Source organism: Patagioenas fasciata, chromosome 1 (assembly GCF_037038585.1).
Source record: "Patagioenas fasciata isolate bPatFas1 chromosome 1, bPatFas1.hap1, whole genome shotgun sequence".
Classification (NCBI taxonomy): domain Eukaryota; kingdom Metazoa; phylum Chordata; class Aves; order Columbiformes; family Columbidae; genus Patagioenas; species Patagioenas fasciata.
The window spans coordinates 126643076-126669615 of record NC_092520.1 but is presented as its reverse complement, the minus strand read 5'-3'; the positions used below and the strand labels follow the sequence as shown (position 1 = coordinate 126669615).

The 26540-nt window shown below is 36.8% G+C and overlaps 1 protein-coding gene across 4 annotated transcripts in view; it reads right to left on the bottom strand.

The window, feature by feature from the left end:
• Positions 1–26540, bottom strand: part of STXBP5L (syntaxin binding protein 5L) — a 202093-nt gene that overhangs the window by 100766 nt on the left and 74787 nt on the right. For all 4 annotated transcript variants that reach the window (XM_071814146.1, XM_065842427.2, XM_071814153.1 and 1 more), the window contains exons 3-5: positions 23400–23481; positions 21209–21309; positions 4150–4284 (exon numbers count right to left, since the gene is read on the bottom strand). In XM_071814146.1, the coding sequence (XP_071670247.1) occupies positions 4150–4284; positions 21209–21309; positions 23400–23481 (318 nt within the window). The remainder of the gene's footprint in view (positions 1–4149; positions 4285–21208; positions 21310–23399; positions 23482–26540) is intronic.

Below are 26540 nucleotides of genomic sequence, written 5' to 3'. Positions count from 1 at the left end.
AGGATTAAATGAAGCAATTATTTAGTTAACTATATTATATCAGTAATATTAGTTTACAGAACTCATGAAACATGATCAGAGCTACAGATACAGTAATTACTACTTTCATACAGTAAATTACACTGCATGTGGAAATGTAAACACAAAATGTAACACAAAAACATTTTGTCTCATGTAGCTTTAGTATATATAAAATGTTTTGTTTCCCCTCATTGCTATTATGGTAGAGTTGTCAAGGAGACTGGAAAGTTTTATGCTTTCATTGTGGAACAGCCTACAAAGAAAGGAGAACGCTGCTGAATCACATTAAAAGCAAAAGCAGAGATACAACAGCTCCTGGAAACGATGAAGTGGTGCTGAGAAACCAACCACATTTGAGGCTATTATGAATAAAACACACTACTGTTGATGCCAGATACTTGTGTATAGGCATTTCTTCAAGCTGACTTTAGGAGACTATACAAAAACTAACTAGATCCTATCCCTTGAGAAAGGGGAAAATGAGGAAGAATGAGTAGGCAAAAATAAGGCATAAGTTAAATAATTCATCAGAGAATTCTTCATTCCCAAATACTAGCTGAGGTGGAGCTCAGAAAGTTCTGAAAAGACACGAAAAGCACAAAACACAAAACCAAGTCCATACACAGCAGAAAGAAAAAAAAAAATGAAGATCAAATCCAAAGAAATATCAGCAATGATTTGCAGTAAAATTTCCTGAAGCAAAAGCTACCTTCAACTGAGCAAGAAGCAAGTATGAGCTAATGATACAAAATACTGCAACATTTCATAGTCTTCATTGACCTTTAAGTTCACAAAAACAAGACTGCAGAAGAACTGAGAAATGGACCTAAAAGTTCCTGTGACAGCTGTACAGTACTAGAAGTTTGTTAAGAAACCAGTGAAAATTTGAGCTGTTTTGGACTTCATCAGAAGCTACTCCTGACAGCACCAGGTATTAATTTATTTGGAGTGTGTTCATTCTGGGAGACGAGAGAGCTGACATGCCCTAAGTCTTGACTCTTACTCAGAATAACAGAACTAAAATGGAGAAAGCATTCACTGTAAAACAGGGTCTTCAAAAAACTTGTAAGGATGGAAGGTTTTATTCAATTATTTTATGCTAAAATTAGAAAGATCAAAAAGAAGTCTTCAGCAATGTTATAATTTGGATCCAGGGGAATGTGGAAAATACATAGATGATATATTCCTCCATCATTCTGGGAAGATTTATGCACTGTAAGAAACAGAATGACTTGCATACTGTAGTAAGAACTTCAAATACCAAGACAATCCTTAAAGCAGATAAAAGTAGTGTCTGACAAAATAGAATCAAGTCAGAAGAAAAAAAATCCTTTTGAAAAAAAGAAAAACCAGCATGCACAATTACAGAAACACTCGTTTCTGAGAAGAATGAAGATCTGGTGTTAGAAAGTGATAGAAGGAGTTGGGCGGGGGGTAAGAAAAAAGAAAAAAAGGAAAACATCTATATTAGTCATTGTTGGAGAGTTGGAGTTAACCCAACATGACAGTGCTGAGAAAAGCACGTGCATAAGCAGATACTTCTGTATTGCCTGTAGTCAGATGTCTTCCACAATTCTGCTTTCTACCAAGGCGCAGTGCAACAGAGATTTTAAGACTTTTCATTGGTAACAACAAAACAACAATAACAACGTATCCATGGTGCCAAATAAAATTGTTCTTTCAAAAATACAATTCTAAAGGAAGGTCTGCTATCATAAACCCATCCTCATGAAGTAAACTTAGAGTTAATAACATTCCCTTTAAAAGCTAATCTAAGTTTCATTTTTCCTGCAAGAAAGCAATAGTACTGGAACAGACATCATAGTTTGTTATCAGAGAGAGTTCAAATTACTTTACTGAGAAAAGTCATTTAGTTTCAACTTCAGACGTGCTGCAGCATCTGTTAAAGGCGGCTGCTGTGACAAACATCACCATTATGCCCACCAGCCTCTTACTTTCATACAGCCATGTTAATCTGGAGACATACAGGATCCCCTGTCCACCTGTGTAATCCAGGCAAGGACAACTTCTTCCATTCCATATCAAGAAGTACATGATGAAATTGAATGGAGAGGATACAGCCTTCTTAGACCAGCACAACACTTACAGGGATTGGGTTATACTGGTAAGACTGATAGAAGTAGAAGCAGTAATGAATGAATACCCATGCTCAACTGTCACCAAAACAGCACATGGAAAATCAGCTTTTAAAAGAAGAAACTATTCTGGTAACCACGCAGAATCTCCAAGTACTTAAGGTGACAGGGCCTGTCTGTATTAGGTTGTCATTATCTTTCGCAACTTATGCAAGAAAAATTTTGGAAAATCTAGGTATACCCCCACATAGGCAATACAAAGAAGATAGTCAGGAGAGGCTGCCTTTTTACTAAAAGGTCCTAGAGATGTAGCTTCCTGCACAGCGTCTAGCCTATCTCAACAACTCAGTACTGAAGCTTGTTAATAAGCAGTCCTTATTTCCCACATATTTCTAATTGAAGAGAAGCATCATTCTACTCTGTTCTCATGAAAAGGGTCTGGTGTGGTCATTTAAAAAAGGATTTATGCAAAATAATTTTGAAATAATTAGGAAGTAAAACTTGGTGGAAGGCTTCAATTTCATAAAAACTTTCAGATTTATTTCCATACAGAATAGAAACATCCTAATGTCTGGAGTAAAGTCCAAATGCACACAAAATAAAAATACTTTGTTCTCAAAACCTCAAAGGCATTGTCCACTCAATACAGTATATTTATATATATATATGTTTAAAACATAGGAATAAAAAAAACCTAGTATGTCAACACCAGCAAAAATAAGTGAGATGAAGAAAATAATTATGATACTTCCCACCCAAAGAACTCATAAAGATGAACCTATTAACTCCGATTTTGCCTAAACCACATTTTCCAGCAGTAAATTTTCAGCCAAAACGACTGAGCAGAGTTGAGCAAAGTCTTAGAAAGGCAGAAAAAACAAACAAACATTCCAAAAGTGAGATCTGGATGAAAGATTTACCAGAATCCTGATTGTCATTTGAATACTTTGAAGATATTATTAGATTTTTATGACTCTGCCTGTGAAGTTTGGTGGCAGCAGAGGGAAGGAAAGAAAACGAGGCATCAGTTTTGTCAACTTGGGAGATGCAGTTTTTGGTGATAGTCAGTAATAATAACAGGGAAAAAAAAGGGGAAAGGGAGAATTTTGGAGAAAAGTGGTTGCTGTCAGTGTGATCTCTGCTAGGGACAGAGGATTAGATCCATCACTGTATGCCTATAGCCCTATTTTTAGATACTGTCCCCTGGTTCACTGAGCTTGGTGAATTTCAGTTTGCTGCCAGAGGTTAAAGGTTCCTCACAACATGAAGCAGATGTCTCAGAAACTGCATAAAATACTGTGAGTTTGCCCGCAGCAGTTCCTCTTGCTGCAACTTCACAGAGGAAACAGCAGAGAAATATTTGTTTCTGTTTAGGCTCTTACTTGCAGGAGTATCCCTTACTTGCATAGATTTATCCCAGTCAGATTTTTATGTCTCCCTCCACTTCATACTCATGACATAGGCACCCGTGTTAGCCTGTCAGAGAACTGTCATTTAACAGACACTCATTACCTGTCTTATCACTTCATCAGCTTGTTATGAGCCTGATTTAACTTTGAAATTAGCCTTGTGATGAGCAGGAGGCTTGGTCAAGAGACTTCCAGTCCATTCTCATCTTAAATGATCCTACAGTCCAATGAAGAAAAGTTCTCCATAGAGTCTTGGGGCTAATATACTTCTTTATTCTCTTCATAGGATATTTGAAGGAGATAGTGATCAAACTACTCCCATAAAAACAGCAAAATCAGAACTTGTGAGGTTAATGATTATCTACATTTCATGGAATTCCATAGTTAAACAGACTGCCAAATAACTTTTTCTTTGATATAAAATATAATTACATGGTCTCTGTCACAAATCTGAATTTCTAATGCTCTGTAACAAAACTGTTGATCGCATACATGCATTCATTAAAATAAAAGGTTTTCAAAAGATGTGTTAATATTTATAAAAATAAATTATTCTTAAAAATTAATCTTAAGACAGCTATGAAAATGATCACAGGCACAAAAGCAAGAAAGACTGAACTTACAGTTCTATTGCCTTGTTCCACATTATAACATATCCAGAAAGAATGAAGGACTCAATATTTACAATGTGTGTATTTCCTCTCTCTGTTCCAACATAAAGCCATTTACTCTGGAAGGGTAGATGGCAGTAAGTAATCCTGGAAAGGAAAAACAAACCAAAAAAAGCAACTGAATATTATATCAACAATATTTTTAAAAGTTTTGCAGATGAAATAATTGTTCTTTCCATTTTATAACTTGAGAAAAGCCTGGTTGGCAGATGCAGCATTCTGAAGAGCGTGCAGTTTTGGGGGGTCATCTTCAGAAAACTCATAAAAGATAACAAAACAGGGTCATCTTGCCTGCCTATACTAAAGGCAGGAAAAAAGAGCCTTATCACTTGAGCACTGAACTAAACTAAAGTCATGTTATCTCCATGGGTATGTAAATTCCACTATGACAGTGTCAGGACTCTCAAGTTAGGCTTATTTTCTTCCTTAGAACAAGCAATTTTTCCAGTTCAACAAACATAGGTTAATTGACATCAGCAGGATTAATGTTTTGTACATCAGAAACGTAACACCATCATTCACACAAGACACCATTCACTTTATTTGCTGCTTGGGAGTGCGGGGCACTAGATAAGAACATTAGCAAGTATAGTTCAGTATTATATCATAGACACACTAAATCCTACAATCATTCTTACAGGGTGATAAATCAGTGCTGTATTAGCTTGGAAAGAACCCAGGACAGTTTCTCATTGTAATTTATAAAATTTTTCACATATGATAAATGACTAGATTCAAGTTTCTTTGATATTATAGTTGTTATATAGATATTACATACATTCAAGCAAAAGGAAATCTGTAAGAAATAAAACCCCTTTTTCTGCTAAAATATAATGGAATGCATGCTACCTATAGATACTGAAACATAATCTAACCATATGGTATAGCCTCAGAAATGGTGACAAAAAGCAGGTAATTTGCTTAATATGCCACATGTTATTATATTTATTATTCAGCTCCACAAGCGATCTGCTTACAGCTTTCAAATACAAACTTGATTTAACAGCTATGCCATAATTTTTATCCTTAACACCTTCCTCCCCCACAAATGTATAAATGACATTTAAGAACATGCATCTTTCAGTTTTTATTCTTATGGTACAGCAATCTTTCTGAATTAATTACAAAGGAGTGAGAGGGATGTAGGTTATCATTCAGTAATTTATAATACTCAAAAAACCTCAAAAACTCAAAAAACTCCTCAGTCATGTAAAGTCCTCAGAGTAGAACATTTGCCATCCTTTGAATTACAGGTATTTTTTAATATTTATATAAATTTCACATACTTTCTATAATTCTTCCCAGTAAGTCCTTTTCAGAAAACAAAAAGATTCCAAACAGATTCTACACAGTATTTTGATAGTTCTGCAGTTTTCCAAGCAGCTAATCATGTGTCAGGATATTTAACATTGAATGCATTCAAGTGAGCAAAAATTTTTTTGGCCTTATTTATCACACTGGATTGAACACAATTGAAATAAGCAGTCTTCACATTCTAATTTATGGGGAAAATTATCACTGAATCATGAATCCAGAATAAGGAAATCTTGTTTTGTTTATTCAAGTGAGACTTAAGTATTACAGAAGCTTTGTGCTATCCATCTGTACAAGATTAAGTTTGCCATTAGTTGTCTAATTTTGGCAATAATTTCACTGCCTTTAGCAGAAAGAAAACCAAGTTTTTCAAGAGAATTGCTTTGAGAATGGAAATTACAGTTTAGTATGCATAAATGAAAATGCCTTCCAGTAGCAACGTAGTACTTAAATTGTTGGTGCAGTCAGATCAACAAATATCTGACAGAAAAAAACTGCAGCAGCTGTATGCCACTTACATATTCCTTGCTGTAGTTAAAGCTGTTAGTTTTATTGTTCTGTTCATAACAGACGCAAAGAACAATTTGCCCTTTTCACTTTGTAATTTTACAAATGTGAAACCAGTTTTCAAATTTTTCCTGATGCTTCTCCTTAAACTAAACAAGTTGATTTCTATTGCTTTCTCTTCAGATGCACCATTTGCTACACTTTTGGTTAGAGTCATACTTAAACCATTTTTTTTACCTTGCATTTCTGTACTAGCTCTACTTTTCTTTCTTGCACTCCATAGTGCCTGGGTGATAAATCCTCTTAAGCTCTTCACACCAATGTTCATTCAGCATTTTCTTTGTAGTAAATTGTTAAATTACAGGAAGAGAAAATACCTGTGAATTTGAAAGTGTTGAAAATACATCTGTCTAGTGACTGACAAATAACTCATCAGTTACAAAGTGAACACTAGTTCACTTAATGCAGCTACTCCAAATTCTTGCAGTTGTGTCATCTGACTAAGCAGGTTCAAGTCCACGTGGGGCCATACTAATTTTCAGTACTCTGACAAATTCATTCACAAGCTGGTACAGTGTACTGTGGAGAACTTGTTCTCTGAAGAGCAAGACTGAATCCCATACCCTGATTATGAATAAAGTCTCAAAATCACCTCAGATAAAATGTGAGGCTGCTTTGGTCTACTTTTTTACCTTTTTGAAATTTGCTTCTGTGTTATGATCTCTAGCATGTATTGTCACAACAACCATCAGACTGAACGGGTGTCTAATTTCCCAGTTACTGCATGCCTTCCATTTGCCTACCTTGGGTTTAAAATTTCAAGAACATAATGTTTCAAGAGCAAGGCCATACAGTAAGAGGAAAATCAGACTAAAATACTGTATATCAGTTACTAGGCTTATTTTCCTGCTGGCTGGTCTGAAATCCCAGGCATCAGTAGCTACTAATTCTGGATATACAGTATGAAGGACCGTAAGAGAATTTAGTGTTGCTAAAGAATGCAGAAAATGACCACAAATTTTACTGTTTCTCTAAGTTCAGCTATTTCCTCTTCATTAATTTCATTTTGTTTTGATGGATCTATGGGACAGCCAGATAAGAACATATTCTGCATGTTCTTTCTTCTGCAATGAAAACTACTCTGAATCTTCATTGCTTACCCAAACTGTTATTAGACATTATCAAATATCACCTTTCACAATCTGTGAGCTTATAAGATAATACTATTCCCTTAAAGACAATCCAGATATATAACAAACCTACTAGTTAGTAACTAGAGCATAGGGATTACTGGGCATTTTAATATGATTCATTGTTAGTCTTCAACAAACAAAGCCATATGATTTTTCATATTCTCAGAATAGCGTGCACTGCTCTGAAGTAGTTTTCCTTTACATTATGTAAATTAAATGCAAAGTGCTTTATGTATTATTGACTTTTCACTTCTACAGAAAAGAATATCTTGACTTTGAGGCCTGAACGCTTTGAAGCAAGACTCAGATTTTTAATGAACATCTTCCATTTCAATAAGTACTGAAATTACATAACAATTTCTTGAAGAGAAAACAATGAAGACTTACACTGTAGTTTTCATTGTGGATGAAAGGTACCCCTCTATTAGTCATGTAACCCACAAGTAAATTAAGATATCCTTTGATGCCTTTACAAAAACCAGTCAATTAGCCAGAAAGAAATGCTTTTTTTTTTTTTTTTTCCTTAGGAAGATAGCGGTTGTAGTGATTTATGGCAGTATGAAGGGCTTCTGCCAAAATTTAATCAGATTGTTAACCTGATTGAGGTAACATGGAACCCAATTAAATGGAGACCTGAGTTCAATGTTGATCACTTAGAGAAAATCAGCCAGAAATGTGGATATTATACAATCTCAGCCACAAAATATGAATCTCATTGATCATTGTAAGAAATAGTAAAAAACATGGACTAATACCAAAGGAGGTTTCCTATGCTGTCAAAATGGTCTGGAACATTTTATCAGTTTTCAAATATATTCAAAGCACAAACCAGGATATATAATGTATTTTTAAAAAAAAAAAAAAAAGCCAAATAAAAACCCCCTAAATCTACATTCTCTGAAATACTAGCAAAAACTCACAGAGGGCTTAAAATCACCTTTATTACACTAATCATATTGTTCTAAGAAAAATAAAAGATAGTTTTGAGAATGCTTCCTTCTGCCTCTGCTTTGTTATTTTTGTTTTTCTATTTCTAATATAATTTTTTTCCTGGAACACTATTCCTGGTGGAGAGTGGGGAGAGCTGCAGAAGGGGGGAGAATGAATTGCATTTTTGTCAAAATGAAGAACAGTTTTTCCAATTTAATTATTTAATTGCTCATTCCTTGCCATCAAAACTTCAACTAAATTTATACTATGCCTTTTCCCCTTGGACAGGTAATCTCAAATATGGACAAGCATAGAACATGTATAGCCTTTATGTCGAGCACTGACTGACAGAAGGGTTCAGTTTCTCTACGTTCCTACCAAAAAAAATCCCACACACAAGCTTGAACTCCCCCTCAGAATCCTACCAAAATAAACCACACTATCCAGGCTCTCAGAAAAGATGGAAATCTCACAAACTTAAAGGAGAAGAGGAAGACGAAACATGAAGGAACATTAACTTGGGAACACAAGCAGCTGACGGGCAACAAGCCAGCAGCTGCAAGGCACATCAGCTGTGGTCGTGGCCCAGCCACCTCCTCTCCGCTCCCAGTGACTACCAGGTTACACCCAGTTAACAGGGCACTGTCCCAGCATGCATGAGTTTCGCTGCTGAAAAAGTTGATCATCTTTAGAAGGTGATGCATAGCACAAGTCTACCTTTTCATTAGAGTGATTATGGCTCCCCTCCCAACTCTAGTACTTTAAGTACTCTTCACTAATTTATGTTCCTTACCTCAGCTGGTCATCACCACAAGCTGTTCTCTTGGCACTGTCACCTGATTGATAGACTGGTCATCCTTCCTGGTACTAGCCAATGCATGGCTGATGTTCTGTCAGGTCTTTTTAGAGAGGAATCTGCAGCCTATGTAGCCCTCAATGAATATTCACAACAGAGAAAAAACACTAGATAAGCCCTTCCCTCACTTCTTGATTTCTGCAGGATTTCTTCTCCCCAGCAATGAAAACTACAGCTGTCAAGGGTGCCTCATGACTTTGTATACAGTCTCCTTCTCCCTCCATCAGCAAACACAAATTATTTCCATCCATCTCTTTTTTACCCCTCACCACTCCCTTAACCTTTTGGTATTTTTGAACAAAAGTAATTATGAAGAGTCCTCCTGACATACAAAGAAGACTAGACTCATCCAGTGCCACTCCTTCTCCAGTGGTTGAAAATAGACTGTTCTTTCTGAGGGACCTGCTGGCTAGCCAGTATTCTCAGAAGGGTACGGTTGCTTTTCTGTCAGTTCACAATGGAGTGTTACAGTAAGATTATTGCTTTAAGTCATGAACTGCACACAGCAATATTTAGACAGATATTCAAGCCAAGTAATTTGTAGCTGACCTGAAGTGCCTAAACAGAAGCACAGGCTAAAGCCATAGACAAAGAAGAAAAGGAGTTGTCTCCAGCATATCAAGAAAAGGATGTAAATTATGAGCTATTTGGCCTCTGGAGGTATTTATTCTTCTCCCTGGACTATATACAAATTTGGAGCTCATCAGCTCGATAAGACATGTAAAAGACATTTACAATAGCAGCAACCATGCAGTCTGCTGTCCATATCATGTGATATGTTCACAGCAGATGGTTGCACAGTTCCCCAGACAGAGGTGAGCTGGGTCTGTGCACAGTAATGATAACAGTGTTTACCCTGCAACATGGACTGTTTGAGTGATTATACACCAGGAAATCCTAGGAAGGCAGAAATCCAAGATGAACTCCATTATTAGGATTTCCAATGTTAAACTTAAACATTTAGTTTAATTTACTTAAAGTGTATGCATAGTCTCTTGGGCTGACATAAGGCTATAGAAAATAGTTGAAATTACTTACTGGCATGACTAAGAATCAAATGAAATATATAGCAGTTCAATACATCTGGACAGTTTTTCCTTTCAGGGTCTTCGTGATACTGTATCACAACATAAAACTTTCTGCTACTCAAGCTAGATTCTACATATACCACAGAAGATAATTTCAAAAATTTATAATAGCCCCCCCCCACACAGATACTAGCAGACAGTGAATGAACCAAACATGCCTTTGATACTGATTCTTGTGATCCACCCGTTTTTAAAAGTGCGATTTAGTTCTAATTTAAATTGAGAAAAGTCTGTGTCACACATATTGTCAGCTAGCATCATCAGTCAACACTTATTCTGAATTAAAATCAATTGGTCATTCCTATTTTATCTTTTTATTACCTTTATAGAAAAAAAGTGAAGTAGAGCTGAAAAGACATAGTACATAAATTACATTCCATCCTGGTAGCAGCATAATAAAGGCATCGGTGTATTAAACCCCACCGTTATTTAGGGATATGTGAACAAAAGAGGAATATTAAGGTAAATAATATTTTCAAAATATTGCATGAACATTTCCATCTCTGGATTTTTTCCAGTTGAGTTTCATATAGACTGTTTAAATATTATTTGTTGTTTTTTAAGACTGCAGTGTGTGAAGAATATCTAATGAAAAGTGTAATAATTAGAACTTAGTTCCATTTTTCCATCAAATTAGTCAAGAGCCGAATGTGACTATTCTGTTTATAACTACTCAGTGAATCATCTTTAGCAATAAATTCTAGGTTATTAATGAAAGTTACAAGCTATTTACAATTAAACACTGTGAAACAAGTCATCATTTAGCTCACATGCTACTGTACCTATGTCCTGACTTGCAAACAGTATGACCACTAGAAGACATTTCTTAGGCTTAGTCCTCTTAAAGTAGTCTGTAGAGATCAGTGTCTACCTTGACTTCAGCAAGGCTTTTGACAGCCTCTCTCACAACCTCCTCATAGGCAAGTTCAAGAAGTGCAGGCTAGATGAATGCACAGTGAGATGGATGGAAAACTGGCTGGATGGCAGAGCTCTGAGGGTTGTGATCAATGGTGCAGAGTCTGCTTGGAGGCCTGTAGTTAGTGATGCTCCCCAGGGGTCAGTGTTAGGTGCAGTCCTGTTCAACCTGTTCATCAATGACATGGATGAAGAGACTGAGGTACCCTCAAAAAGTTTGCTGATGATACCAAACTGGGAGGAAGGGCTGACATGCCAGAAGGCTGTGCTGCCATTCAGTGAGACCTGGGCAGGCTGGAGGACTGGGCAGAGAAGAACCTGAAGTTAGACAAAGGCAAGTGGAGGAATAACCCCAGGCATCAGTACAGGTTTGAGGCTGACCTTCTGGAAAGCAGCATTGTAGAGAAGGACTTGGGCGTTCTGGTTGGCAACAGGTTGACCATGAGTCAACGATGTGCCCTTGTGGCCAAGAAGGCCGGCAGTATCCTGGGGTGCATTAAGAAGAGTGTGACCAGCAGGTCAACAGACCTCTGTTACCTCTGCCCTGGTGAGGTCACATCTGGAGTACCGCGTCCAGTTCTGGGCTCCCCAGTTTAACAAAGAAGGAATTACTGGAGCAAGTCCAGTGGCTGGCTATGAAGATTATGAGGGGCCTAGAGAACCTTTCTTATGAGGAGAGACTGAGAGAGCTGGGTCTGTTCAGCCTGGAGAAGACTGTGAGGAGATCTCATCAATGCTTATAGATATCTCAAGGGTGGATGTCAAGAGGATGGGAACAGGTTCCTTTCAGTGGTGCCCAATGATATGATGAGAGGCAACAGGCACAGACTGAAGCATAGAAGGTTCCATCTGAATACGAAGAGAAACTTCTTTACTTTGAGGGTGCCAGAGCACTGGAACAGGCTGCCCAGAGAGGCTGTGGAGTCTCCTTCTCTGGAGACATTCAAGACCCACCTGGACACATTCCTGTGTGATCTGCTCTGGGTGAACCTGCTTTAGCAGGTGGGTTGGACAAGATGATCTCCAGAGGTCCCTTCCAACCCAAGCATTCTGTCATTCTTTGAACTGGGCATGTGCCCTTTGTACGTATCTCATGGTGTCCTACGGCCATTCTGTGATTCTGCAATGTTTTAAAGGAAGAGACAGTAAAATAAATTGTTCTACATGAGACAATTCAATACATGTTCATGCAAAGGAACAAGAACCTAATATGGAGTCAAAGCAGTGGTAACAGCTTTTTTCTAGTGCAATACATCTGTTTGCCACTGTACCTTGTGAGTTCAGTCTCTCAGGTTATTCAACTTACCCAATCAGTTCACAAAACAGTTTGTATTTGTCTTTATTTTTACATCACTTTAGCTACAAGTATTCATTACAGTCATTATTTGCACAGCTGTGATAATTTAATCTGTGGATTTTAAGATAAGAAATAAACATCTTCAGGATGTCAGAAAATCATTCTCTCTCTTGGACAAATGCACCTTCTTTTGTCAACTCCCTTTCCAGTTTTGGCTGTAAATTCATTGGGATGTCCTGCAGATGGGAACAGGGCCACTGACAATGACACTGGCACACTCTCCCTGGCCAGATCCTCAGTGTTACGCAAGAGTAATGCAGTAGATTCAACAGGTGTAATGTATAGGCTTGGACACCCCAAAAAAGACAAGGAAATTACATGGAAACTTGCTTCCTTAAAAATAAAAATATGCTGGAAGAAACCAGCATACTTTTCATTGGTTTCCAGTTTGTTTCTGATGTCAACTCAAGGTCATCAGATAACAAAAATGAGAATAAAATTCCACAAAATCAGTGAAGTGAGCAAGTTAATGAAACAGGGCTGGCAAACAGACGGCTCTTTTCATCTTTAGGGGAAAGGCAAGGTACATGGTTTTTCTCTTGTCTACTGGCTTGTGAAATCACTATTTCTTATTTGTAGTACTTCACCTGTTTGCCATTAATTTATTTGAAGGTTAAGTAAAAATGGAGTTGCAATACCAAGCGGAGTGACAGTGGTGGTCAATACGGACCACAAGAATAAACACTGAATTTCATAGCAATAAAAGAAAGCCAAAAAGTGAAGTTTGGAAGAAGAAGATTATGTTCTCAAAAGAGAAAGTTTTTTTTATTTACTTCTTTCATTGATTTTGCCGGAGCTGCATGAAAACAACACAAACCAAATACAAACAAACAACAAACAAACCATCTAAGGGTAGATTTACGCTCATCCTTTTACCCAGTACTGAAGCTATAAACTGAAAACACAGCTTTTGCTTCCCATTATTATGGTTTAAAAAAAGTAAATTTGGGCTTAGATCAAAGATGAAAGGTTAATACTTGTCTTCTGCTAAACAGCTTAACTTTACATACCTGTTAGAAAATGTAACTAAAGATATGCTAATATTTCATTCCCTGTTTGCTGCAACATACACAAATCCATGTTTATATCACACATTCTTACTATGAATTTAAAACCTATTTTATATCAATATTGATCAAGATATTTTGAATGACTCAGGATAACACAAATACTGAAATTGACTTCAAAGTAAAAAAAAATAATACATTTTTACATGTGTATATTTTTTCTATGTATACACTTCTGTTCTTAACAGCTTCCATCAATTAAAATCATGTAGACTTATTGGAGACCAGCTGTTCTCATTTGTTATGCTTCAGTAGACAGGGACTGTGATTAACAGTCCTTGTTTTTCTGCAATCTGTAGTCTCTCTTCTCTTCCTCCTCATGTACTGTTTAATGAGATAATCTCAACACTGACATTACTAGCTCTATTTCTGATTTACTGGAACAATGCCCAGAGTTTATTTTGACAGAAGGAAAAGGATCCTAAATCACTGCATTGGATTCTGGGTGAAGCTGCCATGTGCCTGGGCAGCAAAGGGGTGGGGTGGTTTCCAAGACCTAAATGGCTTACTGCAACACAATGGGTGCATATTCTTCATTGCGTTAACAGATGACCGGAAATCTAATGTAACAAAGGTCAAAGGGCAGACCTGAACAGGACTATGAAAAATGTCTTAAAACTCAAATTTGAAAACTTCAAACAATAAAACCACAGAATTCATGTAACTATACTATAACTGTAGCAAGCTGAAAGTTCCCACTGATAACGTAGACTATTCATGCTGTCTGAGCCTATTTAAATTTTTAAAGATATCTTTTTCAGCTCTTGTCTAATATGAGTATATATGATCAGAAAGTAGATGATGCATTTTTGTATTACAGTATTGAACTTCTCATTGTTATGACTAAGCCCACAAAACATGGTTGTTCAGTGTATGGCTGTGTGTTTTTTAAATTTTGCAATCCAAACTTGGCCATAGAGCTGCTTACGTGAAAACATAACATGTTTCCCTGTGTTTCCTCTAAAAAGCAGAAGTCTACTGACAAACATATTTTTATTTTCTATGCAGCATTAAAACAACAAGCACACCTTCTTAGTGTATGAGCTAAAGTTTGCAGAATATAGCAACATCATGTCTATTGCTAAGAGGTAAAGGATTTTTTTTCAGAGGAAAGCAAGGAACACACAAGTTACTCAGGCAGACAATCAGCGGTGGCCAGGTGACACAAAAACTTAAGCATTTGAGAAGGTGTTTTTCTTCCCAATTGAATGAAGCCCAAAACTTCACAAAGTTGTTTTGCAAAATGGAATTTCAAAGAAATAGTTGTTTTCTCATAGAAATAATAGAAGGAAGCACAGCCAGAGTGACACAGGGGAAGAGGTAAGTTGGAAAAGAGGGTTTGTCAGGCCTGGGAGCCCTGTGGTCCCTGTACTGTTGTCAAGTGCTCAGGTACTTGTGCTACCTATGGAATTTTGTCTGGCAATTCTATAGGTCATGATGATATCATACATGTGTGTATCTGTATGCACACATACACACAGGCACACAAGTTTATATGTGCATTCAAACACATAAATATAGCAGATTTATAAAGTTATTTCGTTAACTGTTATAAGTAAATTTCACTTTTCAAACATTTTAAACTATACTGTATTTATAGCCACCACATCTGGCCTACTAGCAGCTAGAAACAGTGATTTTGGTGTTAGAGAGTTGAGAAAATTCTTGTTTAGAAACCTTCACTTAATATGCTTTCCATGGTCTCGGATCAAATCCCAAGATTCTCTTATGCATTTCCCAAAATATTTTCTGTAAAAATCTTTAAATAAAGTAAATAAATCAAACAAACAGCTCAGAAGTGGATTGGGGGAAGTAGAAGCTATCTGAGACAGTTTTAGCAATGGGGGAAAGTAGAAGTGGTCGGTTGCAAGCCTCTTTCATAATTCATATATAGCATATCAGCCATTTTCTATTAATCTGTTTTTAATACACCAATCTGAAGAAAACATGAATTAATTTGCAATTGATTGATAACTATGAAATAGAAAAACATTTACCGAATTACTCATCATGTGTTTTCTTAAGTACTGGATACATGCTTGTAAAATTAAGATATATATGTAACCAATGTAACATGGTAACCCTACTTGCTGTTTTGAGACTTTTCTGAGTAGCTACCAAAAATCAAATTACTACATACTGTGCTAATGTCATTATTGCACATTTTAAAGTTTCATTATGAAAACAGAACTTTTTATGTACAAAGCTGTGTAAAAATACATCTTAAATATCTTAAACAGCTCTATTTGCCTTCAGATAAGTTGTTTAGCAAACAGGTGTAAAACCAGTTACTGTGGCACAATGCACTTTAGGGCATTTTTAATGGAAATGAAACCAAAAATAATAATATTGGCAGAATCCCGGTGGACTAAAAACTACTTTAGGGAAAGACTGTGAAAGTCACCATTAAAAAAAGAACAGAGATACTTAAATTCAAGGTTAAATTACTTAAATTACTTAAATTCAGATTTCTCTAGTAAATAATGAGTCAATAAAACGTGATGTTATTTTAGAGTAACATTGTCCTGGTTTCAGGAGGGATACAGTTAATTTTCTTTCTAGCAATTGTGTTTTCAATTTAGTATGAGAACAATGTCGATACCACTCTGATGTTTTGCTTGTTGCTGGGTAGACATGGACTTTTCAGCTGCCCCAAACTAAATACAATATTTATGAAAACCAGTCCTATAAAATTCCAGTTTTAATTTCTATTTTCCACTTGATTTTATTGAAAATGGAATATTTTACTGAACATTTGAAGCATTCTCAAGTATTAGCTTTACAGCTGACCTTATAATTTCATAAGTGACCTTGGTACTAATACTAATGACACTTCTTAGGGATGCAGTATTACAGAGGAAGGACAATCTGCACAAGTAGAGTACAAGAAAAGGAATGAAATTTAAAAGGCAAAGGGCAAGGCGTCGGACTTCAAAGAATGAGAATTCACTTTTGGGTTGGAACTCATGATACAGAAGTGATGGAAGAAGATAATTTCAATTTCACTTGTCTTGCTTTGCTGCTTCCACTCTTAAAAGATTGCACTGAAAAGCAACACATTCCCCGCTCGCTAGATATACATCAGTGAAGAAGTGTAATGGATATATTAGTCAATCACAGCAAGACCACAAGCACTGATAAGAAGAAGCCATGTAAGAGGAAGATCTTGTTACGGTATGCATCAGTAAACATATTGCTGCAGAGATCACAAAAGAAAATAGTAATGTCAATGTCCACAGCACAGATGGGACCCTATCTAGAATATGTTTCCGTATCTAATCATCAGCTCAGTGAGAACTAATATGAGAAGAAAGGCCAAAGAAAAGAAAAGGGAATGAAGACATAAGTTTATAAAGGGAAACACAGAATCTTGATTTTTGTAGTGAAGAAAAGAAGAAAAAAGCAGGTTGTGAATGGATATGAATGAGCTCCTTAAGTACAAAGAAGAGAGACGAAATATTTTAAATGCCCAACAATGTGGATACCAGAATATCACAATAAATGGGAATAAAAGAGCCAGAACAATAAATTTAGTCTTGAAGTCAGATGGCATCTTGCCATCAGAAGGATAAAATTAGCACAGAGCAATTTTTCCCTAGTAGGAGGGCCTTAAGCTTGAATAGTTATTTAATAGTGTCAATATCCTGACTGGGAGACAGAAGTTACCCTGGGTAGGCACAAGCCTGTGCTGCCTGTACAGGGTGGTGTTCAGGCTGTGATGTGCTGCATGTACCCCTTGAGTGACCAAAATTTCTATGAATGGGGGCCTGCACAGTCTGCTGATTCGAGGCCTGTATGACTGACGCACAACGCAGGGTTCCCAACATTACAGGGTTGTAAGATTATCTATATTATTCTCTCATTCTCTATAGTGCTAACTCTAATAAATAGCATTTTGAATTATACCTTACACAGTCTGAGTGCCTTTCTTACTGGGATCATAAGGGACCAGCATTTCTTCATGCAAAATGTATAGAGCTTGTTCATTATATAAAAGGAGGTCCATGAATTGTCTAGTCTGCAGCTTCAGAGAACTACACTGAGGAGGTCCCTTCAGGTCCAATCCACTAGAAGGCACATATATTTATGACCTATTAAAAAGAAAATCTTAGGGATCATGTGAATTTTCATTCTACTGTAGTGGAATAGCATAATCTCACAAATCTCACAAATCAAAATGGTTGATTCTTGGTATCAACAAGCTAATCTATGTTTTGTATTCTTATTTTTTGTTGATCCTTTAGTTAATGTATGGTGAAAAAAAAAACCAAAACCACACAACAAAATGCCTGTGCTAGACTTCTTTTTATGACCAAGACAGTCATCATTTCAATGAGGTTGCATACCACCTTTCCAGGACAAGTTTATGGCTTTCATTGATCCTACAGGTCAAGCGTACTATGAAGTTTTCCATAACCTGACGTAAGACCTGAAAAAAGAATGTAATATTGGGATTTCTTTGGGGTTTTGTGTGGTTTTTCTTTCTATTTTTTTTTTCTTTTAAACAAGACAAAAGAAAACAAACAAAAAAAAAACCCACAACAAAACAGAGAAGGCAGAGTTGTGTGATAACTACATGGAGATTATTTGTATCAGTCTCACTGGAGAAACCTTCCATACTGTCTTTTGTCTTTCTGAAATGACATTTGGCAAAGTTCACTTCACTGCCCTGCAGTGCTACAGCACAGCCCTATAGACAAGAGATGCTCTTTATGAGCTTCAGGAATCTTTCCAAGCTCAATAATTGCATGCAAACAACATTAATTAATTACTGAAATCCCTGAGCATCATACTTTCTAAAGTGACACACACTGATGTAAGACCATGCCACACACATTTATTATTTATCTTACGTGTTTGAAGTGTGTGTTCTCTTCACACTTGGCAATACACACTTCGTAAGACGACAAAAAAAGAATCTGCACAACAAAGTTTTGTAAAAACTTCTTCAATGTGTGGAAGTGAATGCAAATCAACAACATGGCTTCTTTTGCTTTCCTCAGTTGTTTCCATCATCAACCCGAGAAAGTTTAAATCCTTTCTATAAACTGTCTCATTGTAAAAGGTAGACAGGAGTGTACGGTGAAATATTGCTTTGTATTTGAATTCTGTGGTTCTTTTGAACAGCTAAATGCTGCACGACACCATGTAATCAGAATCTGTTTTGTGGTATAGCGTAGCTGTGCAACTGCACTGAGCCTATTAACTACTTCCATGCTTGATTACAGACCCCTGACTAATTGGAAAGTACATAAACAATACAGAGTTTGCAGCTATACACTATTAACAGGAGGCTCATTTATGAGCAGGCAAGCTATCACAGGAATTCAGTTCCCTGAACAGCCAACAAGACAGATAATCTTGGTAACTTACGTGTCCCTAACACACAAGTAAGCACATACAGTTACTGCTGAGACTGCACAGCCAGTCACCAGTATTCATTCAATAGCCTCTTGCTGTCATTTTGATGAGGGAAACTCTTAACAACACAGGACACAAAATCATGCAAAGATACAGCAAGATGGATGGACAAAGATGCAGCCACTTTCAGGAAATAATATGGGCCAACACATAAGTCATCAGATCAAAAAATATCTGTTTTTTCTCTTTGCTTCCAAGCATTGCAGTAACACTTTCAATCGCCTTGTTAAAATACTGCAAAATCTCAGAGACAAGTTTCTAATTAACAGGAAGTTACAGTTAACTGAGATAATTGCTTTAAAGGTCACCCACTTAAAAAGCTCCTCTTCCTTTGTGCCAGAACATCCTTAACACTGAAGAAAGTGTTACAGATCAGAGCCCCAAAGCCCATTGCACAGATTTTGTCACCTGGTGACTCGGCTGCGGAAGGGCACTTATGGTACTGCTATGGCATTGGTGCACTGTGCATGCAGATGGATTTAATTACCCAACACAACTCGCACACTGTGTTCATGCAGGCTGAGTGTCAGTCTGTGGATAAGCTGTTGTATGTGCTGTCAGCTCACTCGAAACACGCCAGTCAGCACTGGCTAAAAGAAGAAAATCAGGAGGGCTATCTGCCATGTCAGCCAACACAATGAAATAGCTCAGCTTCAGAATAACGGGAGATGAACTGTGTTTGTATGTGAAACTAACGCACACAGGTCTGAAGGATCTGGATTTCACAGTGTAATACTAGCTGTTTTTTCCTATCCCAGTTGCAGTAATTTCAAACAGGAGAACTATGTAAACAGTTGTACATTTAAAGCTATATTTGATGAAATCTGCTCTGACTATATTAAAAAAATTAAGGCCTATCATAGTTTTCAGTGGTTTAGATTACTCCTAATGTTCTTTGCAGCAGATAGAGCCAATGTCTATTTCTAGTAGCTGAGTTATATATTTTGCTTTTTGATTTCTTAGGTTGTATGAAGGGTTGTTTGCTGGGAAGGCGAGACCAAGATGTACTGGAGTAACTTCTACAATATTTAGATTTATCACAGACAAATTGTGAATACGGTACCCACCTGATAAGTATACGAAGATTCAAATATTTCAACATACGTAAGAGGACAACTTATTATCCAGAAACAGCTATCAAATGTACATATAATTTTTCTTTTTCATTTTCCCTCATGCAGTCCCAAACCACTTGATATACTTTTGCTATAGGTTATAAAGTCTTTGAAATTAGGATGTATATTTTCTGTATTATCACACAGTACTTCTCACATCAAAATGTGCAACTTGGTGACATTTGAGTGCAAACACAATATGTATCTGAATAATAAACAACAAAGAAGAAGTCTATTTCCGTAATAATTTTCAGATTTGTAGCAGCTAAAGTTTTGATGAGCCTGTTTACTTCCTACCCCTGGTAAAGTAAATGATATCTTTCACCACTGCAGAAACAAATATATAAATATCTAAAAGAAGTTGCTGCACCGCAAGAAACACTGAATGTGTGTACTCACAGAATTACAATATCACTTAACTTCCAGTCAAAACTATACTATGCATTATACTTACATTTTCAAATTTCAAAAAATCCATCCCAAAGATGAAATACAGAATAACTGTACAGCTCAAGGACTCACAAAAAGCCAACCACTGCAGTTATACACTGACTACTGACCTAATTCCTTAATAGAAATACGGAACTTTTTCTTACTATTAATAAAAGTCTAACATTCAAGCACCATAATATTGTAACAGGTTTTACTTGGTTGACTAAATACAGATTAAAGTGCTCAGCTTTTCTTTAAGTATGAAAAGTACAACCACTCATTTAATCTATTTTCAGCAGGGATTTCTACAATCTGGTTCTGATGAAGTAAAATTTAGTAAATCAGTCTCTGATTCATTTGACATTTACCATAGTTACCTAAATTAACTATTCATTTTTGCTAAACTTCCAGTATTTTACAAAAATAAAGCCCTTTCAAGGTAGAAAAAAAGTGTTATTTCCCTGATACAGCCAGCTGAGGTACTCTGGCTAGTACTGAACAACAGATCAGCCTAAAGGTTTGTATCTGGTCTTAGACAAAAACAAACACACTACTGTTCACACTAGTTCATGCAAACAGAAAGTAAAATAAGAAACATTTTGACAAAAAGCAGACTTTTTTTTCTAGTTCTGAAAAGGATGCAGAAAGTGAAGCTTTTTTTCTGTGGAAATGACTCAAACAATGGAAGAAAAAATTTCAAGGCAAAACTATATGCCCCTTTAGAAAGGCAAACTAATAAGCATGTTTAATGAGAAATCCAGAAAGTAAGTTTGGGTTTTTCAAATGAGATTTTTTTTGCGTGTCATATAGTCTTACCTTTCTCTGTTAAATTTCAGAGAGTGTAGGATAGCTGGTCGTTTCTGTCGGAGATTCCACAAATGAAGTGCATCATCTGCACTTGCACTGACCAAAGCACCCTAAAGCAGACACAAAATAGAGCACAACATATTACCTTTCTGTGATTTTGTCTTACTCTTAAGTGATGCTCACTGTTAACGATCTACCCATAGAAAACAATACAGTTTATGAAAAACAGTTGTTTTCTTCTATTAAAAATATATTCTGCCATAAAAAATAGTAATTTTGAATTGAGTTGGTAAATATAAATATTTTAAATTACTACAAGATCAGCCAAAGTTAAATTAATACTCCATCAATTTAAAATTCAAATTAAAGCTTTGTACCAAGGTTATACATGTGGACTCTGATGTATTTCCACATAAGCACAGAAATTAATGAAAAGGGGGACAGACAACACTCACTTAAAAAGGCAAGTATGAAGGATAAAATTAACGGAAAAAGGGATTAGTGCACATATACACACCTAAGTGACAGTGCCAAGCACTGCTTAGTAGTCATATCAACAACATGAAATTCAAAACCAGAACTGTGAAAAGAAGATGCAGATAGGAAAGTAGGGACAGATAGCAGGAGGAGAGGACCTAGGAAGAATTAAGAGATGTAGACAAAAGTAATGAGTCTTTATCACAGGTCAGAAATACTCTGAAGACTGCTTCTCCTTCAGGTACCCCCAAAATGGACATCTTCCAAGGTCCAGACCTCTATCTGCCTGGACAGCTTGAAGTGAACTTTTTCTGCCTCCTTCCCACTATCTTTCTGCTCACTATGAAGCACTGGTAACACAAAAATAGGTGCTGCAGAGGAAGCTCTCTCCTGCTGCTTCAGTGGTTTAGTGCATTTATACCTCAGATCAGGTCTAGTAAAAAGAATCTATCCCTGTGTATTACTATGACAGAGAAGAACTAGATATTGCCCAAGCAGAAGGCAATGCTTTATTTTGAAGAAGGAAGAGGATATAATTGAAAGATCAGTTCATACCAACTATGACTGACCAATAAATTTCTCTTTCTGCATCTTGGAAGTCTTCCTAATCCTAGCAACTGTTCTTTTCAATGTTGACATACGCAAATAAAGTTTATGAAGGCAAGACGTCTCTAATATAGTGTAATCCATACTTTAATTCTCATCTCCCAAAGAGTATGGACCAATGTCAGACAAAATCTCCACCACAAAAATCAAATTAATCCTATGCAGTAGGGGTTCTGCTAGTCACCTAATGAAAAGAAAGAACACTGGTTCAAACCTTGGCCTCCCTGTTTTCATCTCTGCCTTCCTCTAAAGAATTCCACTGGACTGATTGTTTCTAAAGTTTCATTTCTCCCTCCACAGTTTCTGTGGTTCAGGTACTTTCTCCATATGGGTGCTGATAAAAATATTTCCCATGTTTAAAAAAAACACAAAACTAAAACTCTTTGCTTGAGAACCTCTAAGACCTTCATGCTTAGAAAGAGAACTCAAAACTGGCAAAAGTGCTTCCTTATATCATGGGAGAAAATGAACTAAAACTCAACTATGACTAGCTAATAATTTGCAAAGTTATGAGGTTCTAGAAAAAAAAAAAACAATATCCACAGATTTATATGTTCCAGAAAGTCTTCTTGCCTATTACTATCTCCAGAGATCTTCTGCACAGAGTGAGCTATAATCTATCACTTTTTCTTCATGTTGCGTAAACTTGATTTTGACAAACAATTTACAAAGACTAAGCATGCTGGTTTGATTGATGACCCCCTGCAGCTGCTTTTTCTTGCTTCAAGTAGTAGCATATCCCCAACTATTGAGCTTTCAGCCAATAATTATCAATATCTTTCCATAGAAAGTTTCAGCTCATCTATTAATTTCTATTTGAAACAGGACTGTGCAACATATTTAGCAATTTAATGGATTTCACATCTACCTGCACACATTCATATATCAACTGCCTTTTTTGCAGTATTTTATACTGATTTATATGAAGATAATGCCTTCCCCTGCATAAAGTCCCAGAAATAGTCTTCTAAAAGGCTGTATGGTGAACATCCTCTGGATGTATGACACTTATTGGCACAATTTGTCAATGTGAAAAGTTATATCACTCAATTACAATACACTAATTGACTTACTCAACTAATTTTATACAGAAGAATCTCAGTAAATATGTCCTTACCTCATTGATTAAGAACTGGAGCTGCAGGACTGCAGCACCACTTTCATGTTGGCAGTAGCAATCAACACCAGGCCTGCCCAATCTGTTGCCATCAAAGTCAAGGATTCTAACATTCCTGTTACCACCAGAAGAAGGGGGAAAAAAAAAAAGAACTACCAATTAAACTCTAATTAACCTTTAATTAGCCTCGATTCTTCTTGATTTCTTTAAAACAAAAGAATTCATGCTGACTTTCCACTGTTCTAATAAAAGTACCAACATCATCAGGTTGAAACATGCAATTGTGAGTGATCTGTTCTTGCCTGTTTTTTCCCCTGTGAAATAAAGTACATGAATTAATGCAAAAATTCAGCAGGATGCATCTTAAATGTCTTTTTACACTTTATTGGTTCATATACCATAGGTGTGTATCAGGTTTTTGTACTTATTAAAACATCATAAAATTAGCATTTTAGGAGTAAGGTCAGTAACATAGTTTTGTAGCAGGCTTTATTTTATAAATCTGAGAAAATGCTTTTTAGAGTCATTTCACACTTACATAAAAACTCACATGCAACGATTGCTGTCTCATCAACACAAGTACCATGCAGTGCCATACAGAGTTACCAAAGTCCAGCTATGAACAACATTTCCTAGTCCCATCACCAGTCTGAGTGCAACCACTGCTTTCAGCAACTCAGCTAGTTCACCTGGAATCAATGTTGACACACTGCTTTGCTGCAATATCTTGTTGTCCAAATGAATCGTGAATGTAGCTTTCTATGTGTAGCAGATGCATCCCACCTCCCCTCTCCCCCAGCCCTGAAAACAACAGAAACTTCTAGGCTGATGGACCACTATGATCATGCACATGCCCCTTTGTCAACAGACAGGGCCCAATTAAAAGCCTTGGTTGAGAGACCTTTGTGGACTACTACCATAAGTGACCACAACTCAGATTCAACTAGTGTATAAATGGAGTCCACTGGAGACCCCCTTTGAGTTGGTTTCCCTTGGAACAGCAGGTCTGCAGTTGAAGACTCTCCTCCTTAGACAGGCCACCTAAGGGCTGTTCCTTGAGGACTGAGACACATGGCTAAATGGGTAAGTGATCCTCTGCATACCTTTGAGAGTCTTCACTACAGATGAGTGGGAAGATGTGCATTTTGCACAGAGTGGTGGGTTCCCTTGAGTTTGAATCAGCTGTTTAGTAATAAATCTCCTAATCATTATCTGAATCTGCGTTTTATAGTGTTGTTAGAGTGCTGAATAATTCAGACAACCCAGTCACTAGTTGGTATTCTGCAAAACAGTTCTGGTTGGAAGAAAGTCTGGAGCTTATCACCTGTCTAAACTGAGTTTCAGGGTGCCTCTGTGACACTGTGTGTTCTCTTTGTGTCTTTTTCTCTGTATGCTGCATTGCCACCTAACTAACTTAGATGATGGCCCTTCCCATCCGAGTCAGAGATGACAAAAAGTAAAACAACAGAAGAGATGAATATGAAATATATTGCCAAGCATGTTGTATGAGACAGGTGAAACACCTCCATATGTATTCAAAACATCAAGATTATGACCAGAAATGAGATTTTACAACATCTACTATCTACTTTTTATGTGTGATCATATTAGCGCATTGTAAAATCCTGAACAAAAATGTCCAGTGCCCACCTGTACTACGGGGAAATGTCAGAATCTTTACTTCCCCTTTCACAGGTGAAGAGACTTGCAGTAAACAATTCTAAAATTGGCCTCAAGAAAGTAAAGTCCATAGATTAGCAAATTTGAGGGTTAATACTGTAAAATAATAAGTTATTACTTTTCCAATTGTTAAGTAGTTTCATGGAAACCACTGACCTTCAGAGGCCTGAGCTCTACTCCTGACACTGCCAACTGGTCTACTGGATAACCTTAAGTAAAAAACAAAATAAAAATGTATGTTTTCTTCCTTGTGCCTTCATTTCCCTATTTGTAAGCTGGAAGTAGGGTTTTACAAAAGAATTAATCTCCTTTGACAGTGATGTCAGTGTACTGGCATCTACAGATGGAAAGCTGTGTGTAAAACACATTATAGGACAGCAAGGTCAAGGAAAAATCCTAACTTTGCTAGTTGTTCCCAAACCGTAGTCCTGAATACAATCATAACCAACAGAATAATAAAAAACTGTGCATCATTTAAACAACCTAATTAAAATGGACAATAAAGATATATGGTAGCCTAGGATACATTTTAAGGGTTGATGGTAACCCTTTGGTCCATTTTGAATGAGTGCTCTGGGCACTCTATATTGTTTCCGGCTACTTGTTGTGAGAGGACGCAAGACAAGTGCCAAAATCAACCAAGCCACCCACTGCGGATTTCAAACTGAGTGGAATTTTTAATAGATAGGTGTTTTCCCTTTAACTTGATCTTTATATCCAGTATAAATACATGGCACTAGCTAATGATTGTCCTTAATGAAAATTACACTAGTAATTGCCCTGATTAAGTGGCTGTCACCCTTCAGCATCAGTATAATGCTAAGTCAATTTTCTAGGAAACATCCTAACAAAGTAGATGATTTAATTTGGCATATCCCAAACAAACAAAACACTCTCCAATAATTCACATTCATTTGCCTAAGTGTTTACCCCAAAATACTTCACAAATTACTAAAATAAGAGAGAAATTGTGCCGCCTGCTTCAGGCTGGCCAACTGCCCTGAAGTAGGGACTGATGCTTAAATAGACGCATTATCACTGACTGATGGTGGTTTTCAAATATTCTGGGAACTGTGGTGAGTGAGTTCCTCCCAGCAGAAGGAGCTGAAGAGTAATGATGACCTGGCACATCTTCTTGGCACTTCAGCCCATCTTTTGCAAATTCTGTGCTTTGCTGCCAGGCACAGAGGAATACAACCTGATCTCATCACATCTCTTCTTACCAGTGTACTCTACCAGGACATACAGCAGAAGTAGCTACAGTACGGGGTTTAGACTGAATTTATTATTTGACTTTTTTTTTTTCCCTTTTCATTAAGTAATGACTCTGCTATCAAGGAGAGTGGAATATCTCTGAAGATATTAAAAGGGAGGACTCATACAGATAGATCTGAATCCCTCAAAGTAAACATCATGGGTTTCAAGGATAAAAGCCAGTCACTATCTTCTCTCTCTTATCAG